Source organism: Sardina pilchardus, chromosome 22 (genome assembly GCF_963854185.1).
Source record: "Sardina pilchardus chromosome 22, fSarPil1.1, whole genome shotgun sequence".
NCBI lineage: Eukaryota > Metazoa > Chordata > Actinopteri > Clupeiformes > Clupeidae > Sardina > Sardina pilchardus.
In genome coordinates, this window is record NC_085015.1 from 26,178,787 (window position 1) to 26,197,133 (window position 18,347).

Consider the following 18,347-nt stretch of genomic DNA (forward strand, 5'->3'; position numbering starts at 1 on the left):
GCCTACCTTTGGATCCACGTAAAAGCATAACTCTGTCCTCCTCTTTCCCTGCCACTTACCAGCGACAGTCTCCCCAGAAAACACTTGTCTTATGCTTTGTCTTCGCTCCTCAGCGTCATCAATAGTCAACATTTTAACTGGTATTAACCATTAAAAGCCTCGCAGTCTCAAGTTTGCTTGTCAAATTTGTGCAGAATAAATATATGCAACAACAACTTTGTATTTGGACCACTTAGTTGTTTTCCCATGTATGAGAATTTACAGCACCAAATGGACAAAGCAGGCCAGAAAAAACTGACACGCGTTGGCATGCTGTGGATAGGGCTAAGTAAAGCAAGATAAAATTGAATTAGCTCTAATGAATATCATGTGTCTGATCGTGTATGGCGCGCTTTCCGTCGGGACAAAGCTAAGCGTTGTCACTGTTGCTATGGGGACTTCCTCTGAGAGTTGCACTGTGGAGATTTTTACAGGAATACGAAGAAGGGGTAAACAACCTCCGTCAGGTGACAGTCCCATTGACCCTGCCATTTGGACTGTGGATTTTGGATCATGGACATATAATCTGTGAGATAATGTTTTGTCCAGCATGATACTGCCATGTTTTGTTACAACAATATTTAATCGCTGAGTTTTGAGAAGGCGTAATTTATTTATTTGTTCCAAGTCTATTGAATTTGAAAGCTCGCCAGCTTATCGCAAAAAGACAACCCAGTAGGTTACAGCGTTCTTCGCTCCGCCAGATGGGAACGCCTCGCGCGCACATATGGCACATCATTCCACGATCGTATGACTCCACTGCGCATGCTCCAATGACCCAAACGTGAACACAATCTCCAGCTTGAAGAAATCTGACCAGGTAAGGCCACTTTCCTTGGTACCGACGTGCAGGAAAGCACGCTGCGATTCACACGTAGAGACACGCATGGAAACGTATAGACTGACATTTGAAGGCAACTTTTTTTGTCGAGTTTGTTTGCATAATCAGGAAAGCTGTCGTAACGTTACAGCTTTGCCAGCCACTAACTGAAGTAGCCTGTGAACCAGCTGGCTAGCTTGCTAACCGAGGAGCTATATCTGTCATGGGCTTAAGCTATTCGCGCAAGCCTCAATCCACGACTGTGGCCAGCCTCTGGTTATTTGTATGGTAATGGAATGATACGATAGCACAGTTCGGTTTTCAATGCCTGTCTCGACTATCAGGTGTAGTCAGCCCAGCCCCATTCATTGTTGCTGAAGCGTAACGACTGAAAGACCTCTCACCGATAGACAGTCCCACCCACCCAGTCGCTGTCACGTCAGTCAGTGGTGTCTTGCTTTACAGGTAACAAGCAAGGTACAATGATATCAACTTAAAGTCCGTACTTGTCAGACTAACGCTGTAAACTCTGGCTACATGTTGTCATACAGCAGTTAGCTAACGTACTATTGGGGTTACAGAAGGCTAGCTATTAGCTATTCATTATGGTTTTGAAGCCATACCATGATGTGTTTTTGGTAAACTGTGCTCATCTTCAAACATTCTGTTTGTACCTACCTTACGTTAGGTAAGCACAACCCAGACTTGCTAGCTACAGTACGTGTTTTACAGTACTGGTACAGATAGCTTAACTCTCTGGCTAGACACATTCGTGTCATGCAAATATAAGTTGCAAATAAATCATGCTTTCTGTGAAGTATTTCAGTCCAAGAAATCTATTGACAATGGTCGAGTGCTTACTGCAAAGTGCATACACTGGTGGATGAATCAGGCGGGAAGTTCCTTGTTTTGGGAAAGGAGCGCAGCGAGTCCTATGACAGGCAAACCACCGCCCCCTCGGTAAGAGGCTTAGGGCTGGGGTCTTCTCAGTTGCCCCGTGAGAATGGGCTCAGGTTAAATGATCATCTCTAGTAGAGATTAGATGCATGGTAAACCGGGACGTTGCATGTTACACTATTTCGATGTAACCTCATTTCATTTCCTGTGAGTTGGTAGTACAGTACGTGTGGCGAGAGTGGTGGAAGTTTTTGTGTTTGTCAGAAGTTCCTGAAATAGTAATATGTCCCAAAACTAAAGGTCCCCTGTAACAGTTCTCAGTTCAGTTTTTCTTTACATTTGAATTGTTATGTTTATAATGTTATAATGGTGACCCTTTGTGCTGTTGGTGGATCTCTGAGCGTAGTGTTCATGAGAGAAAACATGGTGAGAGAGGGGGAAGCAGGGAGAATAGGGGGCATTTCCTGTCTGTAAAAAATCTAATTAGTATAATTGCCTAATGCTGTTTTACTGTAGCCAGCTTGTCACAAGCATTTGCTGTGCAGATAGACACGGCACACACATAAACACACTCATGCACATGTTGTCTTGCATGCATTCATAGGGTCCCTTACAATAGGCACACACACACGCACAGAAAGAGAGAGAACAGCTACGGACACACATCGATAATACATTGTGGAATAACTAACCAGATTGTGAAATTGTGCTCAGGTGGCATTTATATTCTAGTGAGATCTTATCATTATTTGAATATGGCTGTTATTTAGTCGTTGACATACAGAGCCCTGCACAATTATTTCCATTTGTAAAATGGTAAGTAGGGGATTTCAGAGCATTCCTCTATACAGAATCTATCTACATTGTCCAGATTCCGTGATCCTCTCTTGTGCATTCTCCTCTGCAGCTCACCTCACTTTTTGAGAGATCCTGGCAGAGTTCAGATCAGGGGACTCAGATGACAGCAGGTCATATCTGTGTTGATCTGGACATATGTTTTGGATAGCTGTCCTGCTGGACTATCCAATCATCATGATGTCTTAGGAGAGGCAACCTGGTTCCCTGGGGCCTTTGAAGGAAAACTCTAGAATGCCACAGACCCTCCACAGTTGACAGGCATCAGGCTCTTTACACTTATATTATACAGTATATTCAGCCTTCTTCTTACGCAAAATTCACCTTGAGTGTTCCTTGGCCATAGCCGTTTCATTTCACCAAAGATCATGTTTCCAGTCAGTGTCACTCAGCAGAGTCCAGGTACCTTCTTTGGAATGTGCTGGAATGTCCTCTGAATAATCTGATGTAATATCTGCAGCATTTCTACACCATGTGTCTAACATTGTCGTCCTCTTTGTCTCCCTGCTCTCTCCAGTGATACTATGGGTGGGTAGCTGTCGTCTCTCTCTCTCCTCTTTCGCCTGCTGAGTGGCTGCAATCTCGCAAAGCTCCGGCCTCCTACCTGTTGGCCCTGGTGACATAAGGCACTGATCATGGCGGAGGAGGACTATGGCCGTTACGTGGACTGGACCCAGATGGGCGAGGGGGCAGCGGCAGCCAGCGCCAGTCCTGTGAAAGGGGACGGCAAGGTGGAGATCCGGGAGATGAAGATGCAGGCGCGCTCGGGCGTCTGGGCCAAGAGCCACAAGCAGCGGGCGCTGGTCTACCACCAGCTGGTGGGCGCCATCCCGTGCCGCACGGTCACGCCGGACGCCGAGGTGTACCGCGACCTGATGGGCGACGGCAAGGGCAAGCGCCAGGCGTCCTCGCTGCCGCTGCCGGACTTTGTGGACGGCTCGACGGTGCCGCGCTACTGCCTGAAGGCGGAGGCGGTGGGCGCGGTGCACGCCGTCATCTCGTGCGTGGCCTCGCAGTTCCCCGACATCTCGCACTGCCCGGCGCTGCCCGCCGTGGCGGCGCTGCTGCTGCACTTCAGCCCCGACGAGGCGCGCTGCTTCGAGGCGGTCAGCCGCATGCTGGCCTGCAACGAGCCGGGCCGCCGCCTCATGGACCAGACCTTCCTGGCCTACGAGTCGTCCTGCATGACCTTCGGCGACCTGGCGCACAAGTACTGCCCGGCGGCGCACAAGCTGGTGCTGGCCACGGCCACCGACGTCCTGGAGGTGTACTCGGACTGGCAGCGCTGGGTGCTGGGCGACCTGCCCTTCTCGCACGCCGCCCGCGTGCTGGACGTCTACCTGGTGGAGGGCTACAAGGTGCTGTACCGCGTGGCGCTGGCCCTGCTCAAGTTCTACCGCAAGCAGAAGACGGCGTCGGCAGGCTCCGGCAAGCAGCCGCCGCCCCAGCAGGAGTCCTCGGTCATCAGGGCCGAGATCCAGGCCTTCGTCAAGGGCATCGGCTCCAGCATCACCCCGGACAAGCTGCTGGAGAAGGCCTTCTCCATCCGCCTGTTCAGCCGCAAAGAGATCACACTGCTGCAGCTCACCAACGAGAAGTCCCTGCAGCAGAGGGGCATCACGGTCAAACAGAAACGGTACTTGGAGCTTTGGAGAACAAATCAACTGCACACTATAGGCTATGTATACAGTGCCTATAGAAAGTCATCATACCCTTTTGAAATAGTTACTTTTTTTGTCTTACAGCCTGAAATCAAAACCCATTTTTAAAAAAATCTTTTCCAGTTTTATTAACAAATTTAGCTGTACAACATCAAAATAATGAAAAAAAAGTAAACAGTTCTGAAAATTAATAAAAAATGAAAAACTAGAATAACAGGGTTGCAAAAGTCATCATACCCCTGACTTAATACTTTGTAAAGCTTCCTTTTGCTTTCATTACAGCCATCAATCTGTTTGGATATGTCTCTATTATAGCTTTGCACACCTAGATAGGGGAATATTTGCCCAATTTTCCGTACAGAAATGTTAAAATTTAGTCAAATTCTGTAGGGAATGGCGATGGACTGCTCTCTTCAAGTCAATCCACATATTTTCTATAGTATTTAAGTCAGGGCTCTGACTTTGCCACTCAAGGATATTCACCATCCTATCCTTAAGCCACTGCTTTGTTCTTTTGGCAGTATGTTTAGGATTATTGTCGTGTTGGAAGGCGAATGACCTCCCCATCCTCAGCTGTCTAGGAGAGGGACGCAGGTTTTCCTTAAGAATGTGGGTGTACTTGGCAGCATCCATTTTCCCTTCTATCCTGACCAATTGCCCAGTTCCCGCTGAAAAGAAACATCCCCACAACATAATGTTGCCCCCACCATGCTTCACACTAGGCATGGTGTGTTTTGGGTGGTGTACTGTGTTGGTTTTCGCCAAACATTGCGCTTGGAGTTCAGTGCAAAAACACATCTGGAATATTCTGCTACCATGTAGAAAAAGCTTATATGGTCAGATGAGACTAAGATCGAACTTTTTGGAGACTAAGATTGAAGTTTTTGGACTGAGCTCCAGGCGCTAACCAAACACAGTATACACACCCAAACACACCCAAAACACACCATACCTACTCTGAAGCATGGTGGGGGCAACATTATGTTTTGGGGATGTTTCTCTTCAGCGGGGACTGGGCAATTGGTCAGGATAGAAGGGAAAATGGATGCTGCCAAGTACACCAAAATTCTTGAGGAAAACCTGCGTCCCTCTCCTAAACAGCTGAGGATGGGGAGGTCATTCGCCTTCCAACACGACAAAAATCCTAAACATACTGCCAAAAGAACAAAGCAGTGGCTTAAGGATAGGATGGTGAATATCCTTGAGTGGCAAAGTCAGAGCCCTGACTTAAATCCTATAGAAAATATGTGGATTGACTTGAAGAGAGCAGTCCATCGCCATTCCCTACAGAATTTGACTAAATTTTAACATTTCTGCACGGAAAATTGGGCAAATATTCCCCTATCTAGGTGTGCAAAGCTATAATAGAGACATATCCAAACAGATTGATGACTGTAATGAAAGCAAAAGGAAGTTTTACAAAGTATTAAGTCAGGGGTATGATGACTTTTCCAACCCTGTTATTCTAGTTTTTAATTTTTTATTAATTTTCAGAACTGTTGACTTTTTTTTCACTATTTTGATGTTGTACAGCTACATTTGTAAATAAAACTGGAAAAGATTTTTTTTAAAATGGGTTTTGATTTCAGGCTGTAAGACAAAAAAAGTAACTATTTCAAAAGGGTATGATAACTTTCTATAGGCACTGTATGTGTATATATATGCTATGTTGCACAGATAACAGAGGCATGAAAATAACACAGTTTTAACATTCTTGAATACAGCAGATTAATCCATTTGTTATTTGAGACGTTCATGGAAGTTGTTGAGACGAATTTAGCTGGTTTATTGTGTAATTTAGTCTTGACCTTTGCACAGTTTTTCTGGCATTCTTTCATCCTTCCTGTTTTTCTTATGGTGTGTGTGTGCATGTGTGTGTGTTTGCATGCGTGTTTCTGTGAGTGTATCGGTCTCTGAGTGTGTGTATGTGTGTGTGTGTGTGTGTGTGTGCCCTTGCGTGTGTTCTTGTGTGTGTGGTGAGAAGGATGAGGAAGCGTCCGTTTCTCTCAGGGCTGCACTATTAGTATTATTGGATTATAATTACTGGATTTTCAATCAAAGTTTGAACCAGTGTAATTAGCTAATCACAAAGGCTACAATTAATCATGCAGTTCATGCATTTGTCCCAATGGTTCATCTAATGGTTAATAGTCTATGATTCTATGATCTTAGATCTATGATTTTTTTTATTTATGTCCAAATCGTCCATGTGTGTCAGACAGCTTACACAAGTGCTGTGCTTTTCATGCACTAGGCATGGTCAGCGAGTCCGTAATGTTGCTCATTACCCATGCCCTTGGAACCAACCTGCACCAATCACATCGGTGTTTCTGATATAGGCGGGCCAGAGGCGAGCTAAATAGATGACGACAACACTGCGACGTCGAAGTCCGAAATCAGTTAGAAAGCATTGGTTGTAGTGTTATCCAGCTGCGTGTAGGGATATTTTCAAATGCATGCTTTGTGCCGCCCCTCCAGTTGGGCCAGTTTCATTAATCATAGTCAGGCCCTAAATCTTTCTAGATCTCGGTCTGGATTTCCAGGCTAGCTCACAGGGGCAGTCCATGAAAAGAAAATTGGACTGGAATTGCATCACAAATCTTTGGCAATCCCAAAAGCTGTCAGAAAGAGGTGTATTTCCCCTAATGGTGCAGCCCTAGTCTCACTCCACAGCTGTTTGGTGTCTCATTATTTCTCCATCACTTCTTTTCCACCCTCCTGTTTTCTGCCCTGCACTCGTCTGTCTGCTCCTGTGCGCTGCTCCGTCAGGAGGTAGGTGCTGCTGCTCTCTCTCACAACAGTATCCTCTGCACGTACAGTACACATGCACAGTGCTGTGGTGTGATAAAGCGGCCACGGCTGTTATGTCATGACTCATGAGTTGAGAGTGGTATGAGTGGCACAGGTGGCTCATGTCTAACTGGGTTGTTCCTTTTCTCTGCCCTTTTTGTTTTTTTGGATATCTTTTTCTTCCGTGCCTTCCCACAATTTCCCCACACATCCGATGTATGCCCCCTTCCTTCCCTGCCCTCTCAACTTCCGCACGCTTTCTCTCTTCTCCTTCCTCCCTCCCTCTGCCTTGTGCTCTCTCTCTCTCTCTCTCTCTCTCGCTCTCTCTCTCTCTCTCTCTCTCTCTCTCTCTCTCGCAGGCGTAACGTGACGCTAGCGGTGAATGCGGACAACTTCTCCTCGGAGATCGTCAGCGCTAAGGAGATGAGGGACATCTGGTCGTGGATCCCCGAGCGCTTCGCTCTGTGCCAGCCGGAGCTGCTGTTCACCACCTCCACGCACGGCTGCAGCCTCAACAGGTTCATACGCAACGCACCTCTCACGCCACAGACAAACTGCACTCAAGTCCCCTATAAACCACTACCACCTCACTGGGAAAGACATCTCCATGTCATGCAGATGTGCCAGCTGTGAATCAGTAGCCAGTAGACACATTGTGCAGAGAGGCTGCCAGGGCAGGGATGTTACAGTGTCGTAGAGCTTCACTGCATATCGGACCTGAAAGTGTGAATCAGTGTCAACTTCAACTTCAACTTCAACTTCAACTTTATTTTGTCCCCCAATGGGGCAATTCATTTGCAGGAGTGAAGAGCACAACACAACATACAACATAAACCACTCACATAAAGGGACAGATCACAGATAACAAAGGACAGATCACAGATGACAGCCAAAGACAACATGATGATAAGATGCATAAAAGAAAATAAAAAACAGGCTGTGCTGTGCCTAGACCAAGCTGGCCAAAGTGCTATTTGACTAAAGTGCGCTGTGCAATAGGCTACCTCCTTCTCTTGGAGTTGAGGAGGGAGACAGCAGAGGGGATGAAAGATTGTTTATATCTGTTGGTTTTGATTGGTGGAAGTCTGAAAAGGGAACCAGAAGGAAGCAGCTCAAATTGTTGGTATAGTGGGTGGAAGCTATCAGACAGGATAGATTTTGCTTTGTTGTGCAACCTTTTATTGCACATGTCCTGCAAGGTTTCCTGTTTCAAACCAATTATTTTGCTGCTGATGTTGACCACTCTGGACAGCAGATTTTTGTTTTTAACATTGAGTGATTGAAACCAACAAATAAAAGAGAAGGTAAGCACAGACTCAATAAAAGAACGGTAAGACATGATCAACAGAGTCCTGTCAATCTGAAACTTTGCCAGTTTCCTAAGACAAAATAGACGCTGCTGGCTCCTCTTGTACACTGAAACAGTGTTGGACTCAAAGGTCAGTTTTTTATCAATAATGGTACCTAAGTACTTATAAGAGTCCACTAGTTCAATGTCTTGGCCCTGTATTACAGTGTTAACAGGAGGAGGTTGTGCACGTCTAAAATCAATAGTCATGTCCTTCGTCTTAGAGGCATTAATTGCTAAAAATGAGTCTTGACACCAATTCATAAAATAATCAACAACTGGGCCATGCAAGAATTCATCCCTGTCCAACAGGCTCACTATCACTGTGTCGTCAGCAAACTTCAGAATGTGGCGGTTCTCGTATGTGCTTCTGCAATCATTAGTGTACATAATGTACAGTAGGGGAGAGAGAACACATCCCTGCGGAGAGCCGGTGAATGATACAGACAAGTCAGACAGTTTCTCATTTACTCTCACCTTTTGAGTCCTACCCGTAAGGAAGTCAAGAATCCAGCCAACAATACTATTATCCACAGAGAACTGGTCAATGAGTTTCTGTACCAGCAAATGAGGCTGGATAGTATTGAAGGCTGATGAGAAATCCACAAATAAAAGTCTAGCATGAGTGCTAGAGACCTCAAGGTGGCGATAGATAAAATTAAGCAGTGTTAAAGTTGCATCTTGCGCACCCCTTTTTGGTCTATAAGCAAACTGCAGGGGATCAAGCAGGTGTTCTGTCCTGGTTAATATTTCTTTCTTTACGAGTTTTTCAAATGATTTCATCACTAATGAGGTCAGAGCTATAGGCCTGAAATCATTCAAGGTCTTTGGACAGGTGGTTTTAGCAACAGGGACTATAATGGAATGTTTCCACATGGCAGGGACCCTCTGCAAAGACAATGACATGTTAAAAATATGAGTATAAATATGACCCAACTGTTCCGCACAGTGGATGAGCAAGCGGCTGCCAATGTTATCTGGACCAGCACTTGTTCTGAGTTTGCAACGTTTGAAGGAGGAGTGTGTGTTGGAGGAGTCAGCTGCTCTCTCTCTGTTTACACTGGTTTACTGAAAATTATCTCTAAATCCAGCCTGTTCACAGCATTAGTTTTCATGAGCATAAAGTGACCTCTCTGGCTACATCTACACTAGGCCGCATCAGTTTTGATCTGGATTTTCAGGTCAATTCCGGTTTATAATAATTGCTAATTTATTTATTTAGTTAATTGTTTAAAATTATCTTCTTGGAAATTCGAAGGATAGGCTATGAATGGATACATCTGTCACTGTCACTTTGGTTCTCAGCCCTCGACATGTACATTTAGTCCCGTTGTTCATAGGCTAGCCTACATACAGATAGTTTGCACAGCTGTTTTCAGTGCTTCAGCTTATTACCTCCGCCAAGGAGGTTATGTTTTCATCGGGGACCGACGTATGTCTGTCTGTCTGTCTGTTTGTCTGTTTGTTAGCAAAATAACTCAAAAAGTAATGGATGGATTTCGATGACATTTTCAGCGAATGTCAGACATGACCCAAGGAAGAAATGGGAGTGATCCGTAATTCCGTCGGGATTCCAGAGCCGTTTATGTGTTTCGCTTAGGGGTGTAATGGCATGGTATGGCCACGTGGTGGCAATCTGAATAGTTTAGGTTCAAATGTATGACAACCTACTGAACCTAGGAAGGTCTGCGCTCTCTGAGTGCTTTTGCATAGTATTAGAATCTATATTACAATCTTTAGGATAAGCATATTAGTCTACTGTGTCAGAAATCATTGCTCCCATTCTTTTATTATCATAGGCGCTTTAAGCTACATGCCCACGGCCATTGTTCCCAGCAGTAGGCTACATCGTTATGACCACATCCTTTTCACATGAGTTTTTTTTTATGTTAGTCATTGTTGTCATTGTTATCATTGTAGTCATTGTTGTTCCATGTTCACAGTTGAAATCAACTTAGACGTTTTGTTTTTTTCTTTGATGTGTTTCTTTACACAAATAGCCCATTGATCGCTACTGTAGTGGAATGACACGAACGACAAGCGAATGAAATAGCCTACCTCATGTGATGGACATTATAGAACAATGATCAACGGGGATTTATTTGTCACGCCACAGTTATAGTAGGAAAGCAGCATGACCATCATCACGGGAAACGAGCACTATAAATCAGGGAAGGGATCATGGGCTTATACGTCATCTTTTTTTGCATGGTTCCGCAACACACTACTGACACACCATTCTACACCATCGACATTCGTCCGATAGAGCTGCAGTGGAAAATGAGTTTGGGGTCTCCAGTGGATCCAAATTGCTCCGCTCCGGAGACGCTGATATGATGGACAAATGTGGACGGGAGGGCGAATTGTAAAAAGTGTGTCAGATACAAATGTATCTGATATGATGTGGACATAGCATCAGTGTATTTCAGCCTGTTCAGTTGTATAATTCAGTTACACACACACACACACACACACACACACACGCAATGGGTTAACAATGGGTTGTAAAGTTCAGCTTCAGATCAGGGTATGTGAACAGAAGAAATGTTAAAGACATGCCACTGTTGTTCTGTCTTCCTTTAACCAGACTGGCAGACATTTTGTTTTCCAGACATTTCAAAGTGGCGTGATTCCCTTGTGTGAGTCTGCAGTCCATGGTGTCCTTTTCTTCAGTATCCCCCATTTATCAGATCTTGTCGCTATAACCAGAATGATCATCTGTGATGGCCCTGAGTGCAACTTAAGAAAACACCCACAAATAGCCCAAACAATAGCAAATTAAGAAACCCTCATGAGTGCTACTCACGCAGAGTGTTTTCTAATGCCCTGCATGTGTTTTCAAATTGATTGAGATGTTTTCTTAATTTGCTTATGTTTAGTCTATTTGCTTGTGTTTTGTTTCACTTGAGTTGCTCTTGAACTCTACAGGCCACCGTAGTCATTAGTCCTGTTGTGTCCCCAATCACACCATCAAAGTATTCATGAAAACAACCAGTGATTGAATAAAAAGACTAATCTTAGCCTAACTGATAAGAATGAGTGGAATGATTACTAGAACAATATACAATGTAGATGTTCTCTCACATTGTTGCTTTGTGGAGGATGGTGTTTCTGCCTCCCTTGTGTGATCATGTGCTTCCCCCTGCTGTGAACTGTGGAATTAAGCTTCACATAAGCACATAAACTTAGGAGCTAATCCTAAAAGATTAACAATTATCTAAATGATCACACTAGACCAAGATTTGTATGTTTGTGTGTGTGTGTGTGTGTGTGTGTGTGTGTGTGTGTCTGTGTGTGTCTGTGTGTGTGTGTGTGTGTGTTTGCGTGTGTGCACAAGTGTGTTTTCATGATCCCTAAGTATCGGTGTCCTAAGTATGGGTGTGATCTGTGCTGTGCAGGTTCTACTCCCACTGTGAAGGCCATGAGCCCACCCTGCTCCTGCTGCGCACCACAGACGGAGAGGTGAGGAGTCACTCTCCACCACAGCACCTCCAGCTGAGACACACACACGCACACACACACACACGCATGCACATCATCAACTGAGCAGCTGAGCAAGACAGAAATGTGCTTATATTATGTACGATGAAACAGTGGAAAGAGCGAGTTATTTTGTTTTTAGTATGTTTTGTAATCAAAAACATAAAACACTGGGTTTGGGTATCCAGAGGTTTAGCAGAATGTGTTCAATACATTTATTCATCATTATTAGTGAACATTTGTAACGATATCTAGTCATTGTTGGAACCAATAGGCCTTGCAGCCTCTGTTTCTGTCCAACTCGCTCACATATTTAATGTGCGCACATGGAAAATATCTGTGTTCATTACCACCCGCTGTGTTTTAAAGCTAGATACTCCAACTCAGGGCAGGAGTTGTAAAGAACAGTTACATTAAACGGACAGAATGTAGGATTTTGGCCAAAACTGGTACTCCAATCACTTTCAAAATACTGTAGAGCGGTGTGTACTAACTAGAGCAGAGCTGACAACCCGTTGGAGAGTGACACATCAGGACAAAACACATGTTTACATTAACATCAGCTGAGGGCTGCAACTTCCTCTTTTTAAATGACAATATCCTGGCCGGACTTGTATCACTGACAGTGTTGTCAGTGATACAAGTATTTGAAATGATCATGATTTTTTAATGTCTAGTGACATATCAGGGCCATTTTATGATTCATTGAAATACATTTCTTACATACGGTTCCTTTAAATAAAACATACATTTGTCAGGGCAACTTTTCAGGGAAACACCTTTATAAAATAGCAGCAACAGTAAAATAGCAGCAGCAGTAGCAATATCGACCTTAGTTGCATTATATTCTGTGTGGAACTGCACCCCCTTCAAGCAAATGTATTTTTTAAGGGCTGTTAACACCAAGAACCATAACTACAGTTCAACGATAATGGCTAAAGAAAGTCTCATTCTAGCTAACATGAAAGACCGCATCCACATAATCCGTAACGATAACAACATGAAGAACAATATCATCGGGGATCGCCCATGGCAATTTGAAAACATACAAAACTGTACTTTTCAAATTTTTGCAAAATTTCATGTGAATTTGAAGCTTTTGAATTTGCATTAAAACGCGTAAATGTAAAACAGAGCTAATGTTGCGTCTCGCTGCAGATCCAGCTCTAGTGCTCCACTCCTGGGCGTCCTCCCTTTGGCCTGATCCCTCCGCTGGCATCTTGTTTGTGCGTGTGTGTCCTGGGCTCCGTCTAGTCAGAGAGGCTCCGTCTTTGAAAGCGGTTCTGTTTTGGCTCTGCCCTACATACCAGTCCACCCGAGAGGGCTGGAGCCTAATTCAGTTATGGCCTGTTGTCGTGCAGGCCCGTGATGGAGTAATTACAGGCTGACCTTTGGCCTGAGAGGTCTGCCTCCGCAAAAACTTCAGCCTTCAGACGGTTTTCTGTCTCGTCATCTCCCGTGGAGAGATGACCCGACTGACCTGTGAGGGAGCGAGATAACTAATTTAAGACAAAACAAGCTTCAGGTGTTTGGTGCTAAAAAAAACAAACAGAAACAGTTGTGATGGTTTCTCATGGCCAAGGCTAGTTAAAGACAGGTGTTTTTTTCTCCACCTAGAAGTTAGCAATTGTTCCTAGTTAAAGAGTTTCTGTCTGACCGCTTGGCCACTGGCTCCTTTTTACAGGTGTGTGGAGCCTTTCTGTCCACTGACTGGGAGGAGCGCAAGAGAGGGGGAAATAAGCTCAGCTTCTTCGGGACAGGAGAGTGTTTTGTCTTCAGGGTGAGTACACGCCCAATAGAAATAACCATGTTGTGTCTCTTGTCATGCCTCTCCCAAGTTCTCCACTTTTCAAAGCATTACTAACAGATGTCTGTTAGATCAGCATTTGTCAAACTGTGGGCCGGCCCGTGACAAGGAGACAGCTCATAATGAAGTGAAATTATGCCCGGTGCTTCTGTCGCTCGTCTCATCATTTGGTATCGTGGAACTGCAGACCAATAGAAAAAACAAAAGCATCCCCAGTCAGGAAATACTTGCTAATTTGGCATCCTCAAATATAGGCATAAAATGAGGTGGTGGTGGACTGAGCAATCATTCAATGTGTCTGCGTGACAGTAACTGAAACCAGAGCTGTCTGGATAACGGTAGTAGGCCAAGAAGTAACGGTAATTAATGCAACAAAGTGGATTCCTGCAACCATGTCCATAAACACAGAGCATAGAGTATACTGTAGAGCACAGAGAACATACAGTATAGTCCACTGTGTTGCATTGAGCAGTGTATTTAGTTAGATTTGAATATAACATGCTCAAAAGCGATAGTAGCCTAATTATTCTTCCTGTGTAATAACAAATCTCCTTTTGCACCTTTCTGCTCTGCTGTTTCCATACACAACATTTGGTGTTGTGCTTTCTGACATTCAAACATGCAAAGGAAATGTCATTAAAAAACACATACATGATATTACCTCCATCTGCCTCCCAAAACAATGGCTGAAGTCTGCACCTATATAAGTGGTGTCATTGTATGCAATGATGCTGAGCAATGCAGTGAAACCATTGTTATTGTGTTGCCAACAATAATGAGCAGTTTTACATTAGTGAGGTTAGGTCAAAGAAGGATGTTAAAGGCTGTGTTAGATGATGCTGGAAATGTGCTGTACCTTGAAGGAGAATGTATTGATGTTTTTTTGGCAGCAGGTGGCGCCATTTCTCAAGTATTTTTTTGCAATAGAATCTAAGGCTCATTGTGGTTGTCATGGAAAGTTAACTTGATATCTCATTAGAGATTTAAATGTTCATAATTTTGACATTTTATGTAAAAGAGATTTTAGATGTTAATGTGTATTCTGTCTGTTCATAATGGTTTTCCCATGAACAGTATTTGATACGCAAGGTCTGTGCTTGAGTATGTGAGAGGAAACTTCTGGTGCAATTGGATACTCTGTGTACTAATGTACCTAAGCTGCAGCTATCTGACACCTTATACTTGACACAGAAAAATATGCTCATGCTCTCCCACAAACAAACACACACTCTTGTTATGAATGTGTACACACATACACACACACACACACACACACACACACACACACACACACACACACACACACACAGAGAGCTCATATTCTCAGGTCATGTCACAATTAAGTCTCAGTAGCAAGTAGCAAAAGCTGTTTGAATGTGCAGGTACATGGCCTATCAATTAAATGTAATGTAATGTAATATGTGACAGCAGTGACACTCCTCTAAATGTGTGTGTGTGTGTGTGTGTGTGTGTGTGTGTCTGTGTGTGTGTGTGTGTGTGTGTGTGTGTGTGTGTGTGTGTGTGTGTGTGTGTGTGTGTGTGTGTGTGTGCGTGTGTGTGCGTGCGCGCAGATGAAGCCTGAGATGGAGCGCTATGAGTGGGTAGTGATCAAACACCCTGAGCTGGCTGGGAACATGCAGAGTTTGGACCTGCTGGACGATGACGCTCCCTCCACCGATAGCAACACCCTCCCCGTGGACTCAGGCCCCAACCCCTCGGAGCGCCTCTCCCCGTTCCTCTCGGCCCGTCACTTTCATCTCAACTCCAGGAACACCTCCATGTTCATGGCCGGGAACTTCGACTCCATCATCATTGGTGAGTGGCAGCATCCTACAGTAGAAGCTCCTAGAACACCTTCTCAAAGCCTTAAAAGGATACTATCAAGCTGAAGTTGATGGATGAAGGGACATTTAACTGATGTGGATTTTTTTAAGTTTGATGACATACATGTATGTCATGGAACCTAAAGGTCATGACACATAGAGGTACAGTTTCATCAGTGTTGCCGGGCAATCCCAAGATTAGTGTTAGTGTTAGTGCTAGTGTCCTAGTCTTCTGATTGGATGATCAGGACAAGTTGTCCACAAATTAAAATGTTTCCCAGTTCCAAATTTGTTACCCAGTATCAGAAAATAGTATAGTAAGTGTCCGAACAATATTCCTCGCCACATTGCCAAATCAACCCCATGTTTCATCACACTTAGGTTCGTAGGTTCCTTACAAACAAAACTATGCTGTGTGATGATGCTCATTGTCCCCACAGGTGGAGGTGAGGGCAACGCCCTCTACATCGACTCCGAGTTGAACCACGGCCGCTCCGCCCGCTGCACCACCTTCGACAACCCCCCGCTGTGTGGCGAGAGCTTCCAGGTGGCGCTGCTGGAGGTGTGGGGCTTCCAGGACGCCATGGCGGGCTGACCACACACACCCACTCCCACACACACACACACACACGCATGCGTTTACCCAGAGGAGAAACTCAAGATGTGGGTTGTGTCAACTGTCGGTTTATCGGGCCTCTGGAAGTGCTAGCATTGTAGTCGTCGCTTCCAGCCAATCCGTCCAATATCAACAAAGTCTATATCAGTGTTTGTTTGCTTTTTATTTATTTAAGGAAATAAGCAGCATACTCATATTATTTACTTTTGTCATTATCAATGTATATTCTAACTCTTATCTGTTGTCACATAGCTCACACTAGCCTTACTGTTAATGGAAAGAAGTCAAAGATTTATTTAGCCCTCTCACCGATTCCATACGAGTCTATAGGCATGGATTTGACAGTACTTTGGCCGATCAGCACAATACTACAATACCACCATACGATGTGGCTGCATTGCCCTTCTCTTTCCTAAAGGACATACATGAAGGCATTAAGTTTCCTGAAGGACATACATTAAGGCAAGTGTGAGACTATGTTAGCAGAGCAGAGAGGGCCTGTAATAGGGCTTGGTGATCACATATCTTTATCATTATCTCAACATGGAATCCGTCCTGTATCCTCAGTAGCTCTCCTAGTGTATCAGTCTCCCCTGATCACAAAAACTGTCACGTGGCATTCACTTTTGTTGGAGGAGAAAAGGCAATGTTCATAGTTCACCTCTATATCAGAATGTTAATCTAATAAGCTTCACTTCCTCTGCCAGCTTTTTTACAAATGGGTTGTTCTCTAAAAATTGAAGGTGTTCTCAGAAAGGATTCTCTTTTTCTCGTTTTCTCAGTTCTGTTCTTCCTCCTATTGTGGTGGTTGGTATCAAATGATCAACATAACACAAGGTCACTTTACCCTGAGTTCTGAAGCTCACACCGTCCAATGTGGTAATCACACTTATCAGGGGATGACACCGAAAAGCTTTACAGTGCCACAGTCATAACATGATTGAAAGTATCAGTTAAGCTCTCTTTAGGATGCTTCTCTTTGATTTGATGAGCTTATAAGTCCCGGTCCCTTGTTTATTGTAGTCTTAAACGTAAAACTGCTATGTAGGTGTGTTCAAATGTATTATTTTGTTATTTAATTTTTTTACGGTCTCATGGTTCACCTGAGTTTAAGATTCTGAGTTCTTGGTGGTGAAGACTTCCACTGTGAAGGTAGACCCTGTAGGCATGTCTATGGCTGTATAGTATTGATATGATCAGCGTGTCCTCCCCCTTAAAACTGAGTTTGCTCCATCCAGCTTCCCTCTTATGTGCATATCAGCCCAGCCAGTGTTGCACATTCCGCCATTGTGGTGACTGGCCGCCGAAGGCCATCGTGTTTATATTCTCGCTGTTTGTTTTTCCAGCTGCGCCCTGGGTGCTACAAGTTCTCTGCACATAGTGTCTTGTTAATGTAATGAAGCTCCTCTCTGTGACGCTATCCATCAGGTTTGTTGTTTGTTTGTGTGTGTGTGTGGATGATGTTGTGTGTTTGTGTGTGTTATTCAGTAAGAGTGATATAGCTGGCACAAAAAAAAGAAGACGAAAAAAACAGCAGAAAAGCTAATGGGGTTTCTACTGACATTTACAGCTCAGCACTAATCTCCCCTCTGCTGTATCTGAACACACAGCTTTGGTGAAGAATAGAGCCGTAGTTCAGACCAGCACAAAACTCTCAGTTCCCCTGTGTGGTTGTAACCTGTGGATCTCGTGTGTTAGATGGATCTTAATTTGTTGGTGTACAGCAGAGATTCGCTGCTGTGCTGCCCTCTCCCTTGTGAGAAGCCGTCCTGTAATATAATGCAGCTCTCAGAGAACCTCTTAACACTCTTCATGGTGTAATGTGTGATCCTAATGTTGTGTGAGCTGAGCTCAGATCTAGCTGGTTGTGTGTGTGGTTGTGGTGAGAATGAAAATAAAATGCACTCTGTATTGGTATGTGTGTGAGCGTGTCATGTGCAGTGGTCAGAATACTATGTCGTCATACTCTGCTGTCAAATATGCAGTAAAACATTTAATCTAAGATGAATCTGTGTTGTTGCCATTTTTGAATGAGAGGTGATTTCTTTCAAATATTTAAATTGCTCTGATGGTTAATGCTGTCTGCTTACACTAGCTTTGTGTCTAGAGATTATTTAACATCATAAGATACCTTCCCAGCTTTGCGTATGACGTCCTTGGCATCACATGCCACGCCCACTTTGCAGTCTACGTAAACATCTGACCACTGAG

General features: G+C 44.2%; 1 protein-coding gene across 1 annotated transcript; it reads left to right on the plus strand.

Moving 5' to 3' along the window:
* Nucleotides 1-577: 577 nt before the first annotated feature.
* On the plus strand, nucleotides 578-18,133 carry tbc1d24 (TBC1 domain family, member 24). The gene is made up of 7 exons (XM_062526305.1): nucleotides 578-859; nucleotides 3,129-4,247; nucleotides 7,422-7,580; nucleotides 11,809-11,872; nucleotides 13,575-13,670; nucleotides 15,269-15,512; nucleotides 15,961-18,133. The coding sequence occupies exons 2-7, from the start codon at nucleotides 3,247-3,249 to the stop codon at nucleotides 16,113-16,115; spliced, it is 1,719 nt and encodes a 572-aa protein (XP_062382289.1). The 5' UTR covers nucleotides 578-859; nucleotides 3,129-3,246; the 3' UTR covers nucleotides 16,116-18,133.
* Nucleotides 18,134-18,347: the final 214 nt, after the last annotated feature.

What these genes read in the sequence shown, in the direction of transcription:
- tbc1d24 (XM_062526305.1), top strand. Translation starts at nt 3,247, where the DNA reads ATGGCGGAGGAGGACTATGGCCGTTACGTGGACTGGACCCAGATGGGC. An exon ending in ATCACGGTCAAACAGAAACG is followed by an intron (nt 4,248 to 7,421) that starts GTACTTGGAGCT and finishes TCTCTCTCGCAG; the next exon opens with GCGTAACGTGACGCTAGCGG. An exon ending in TGCGCACCACAGACGGAGAG is followed by an intron (nt 11,873 to 13,574) that starts GTGAGGAGTCAC and finishes TCCTTTTTACAG; the next exon opens with GTGTGTGGAGCCTTTCTGTC.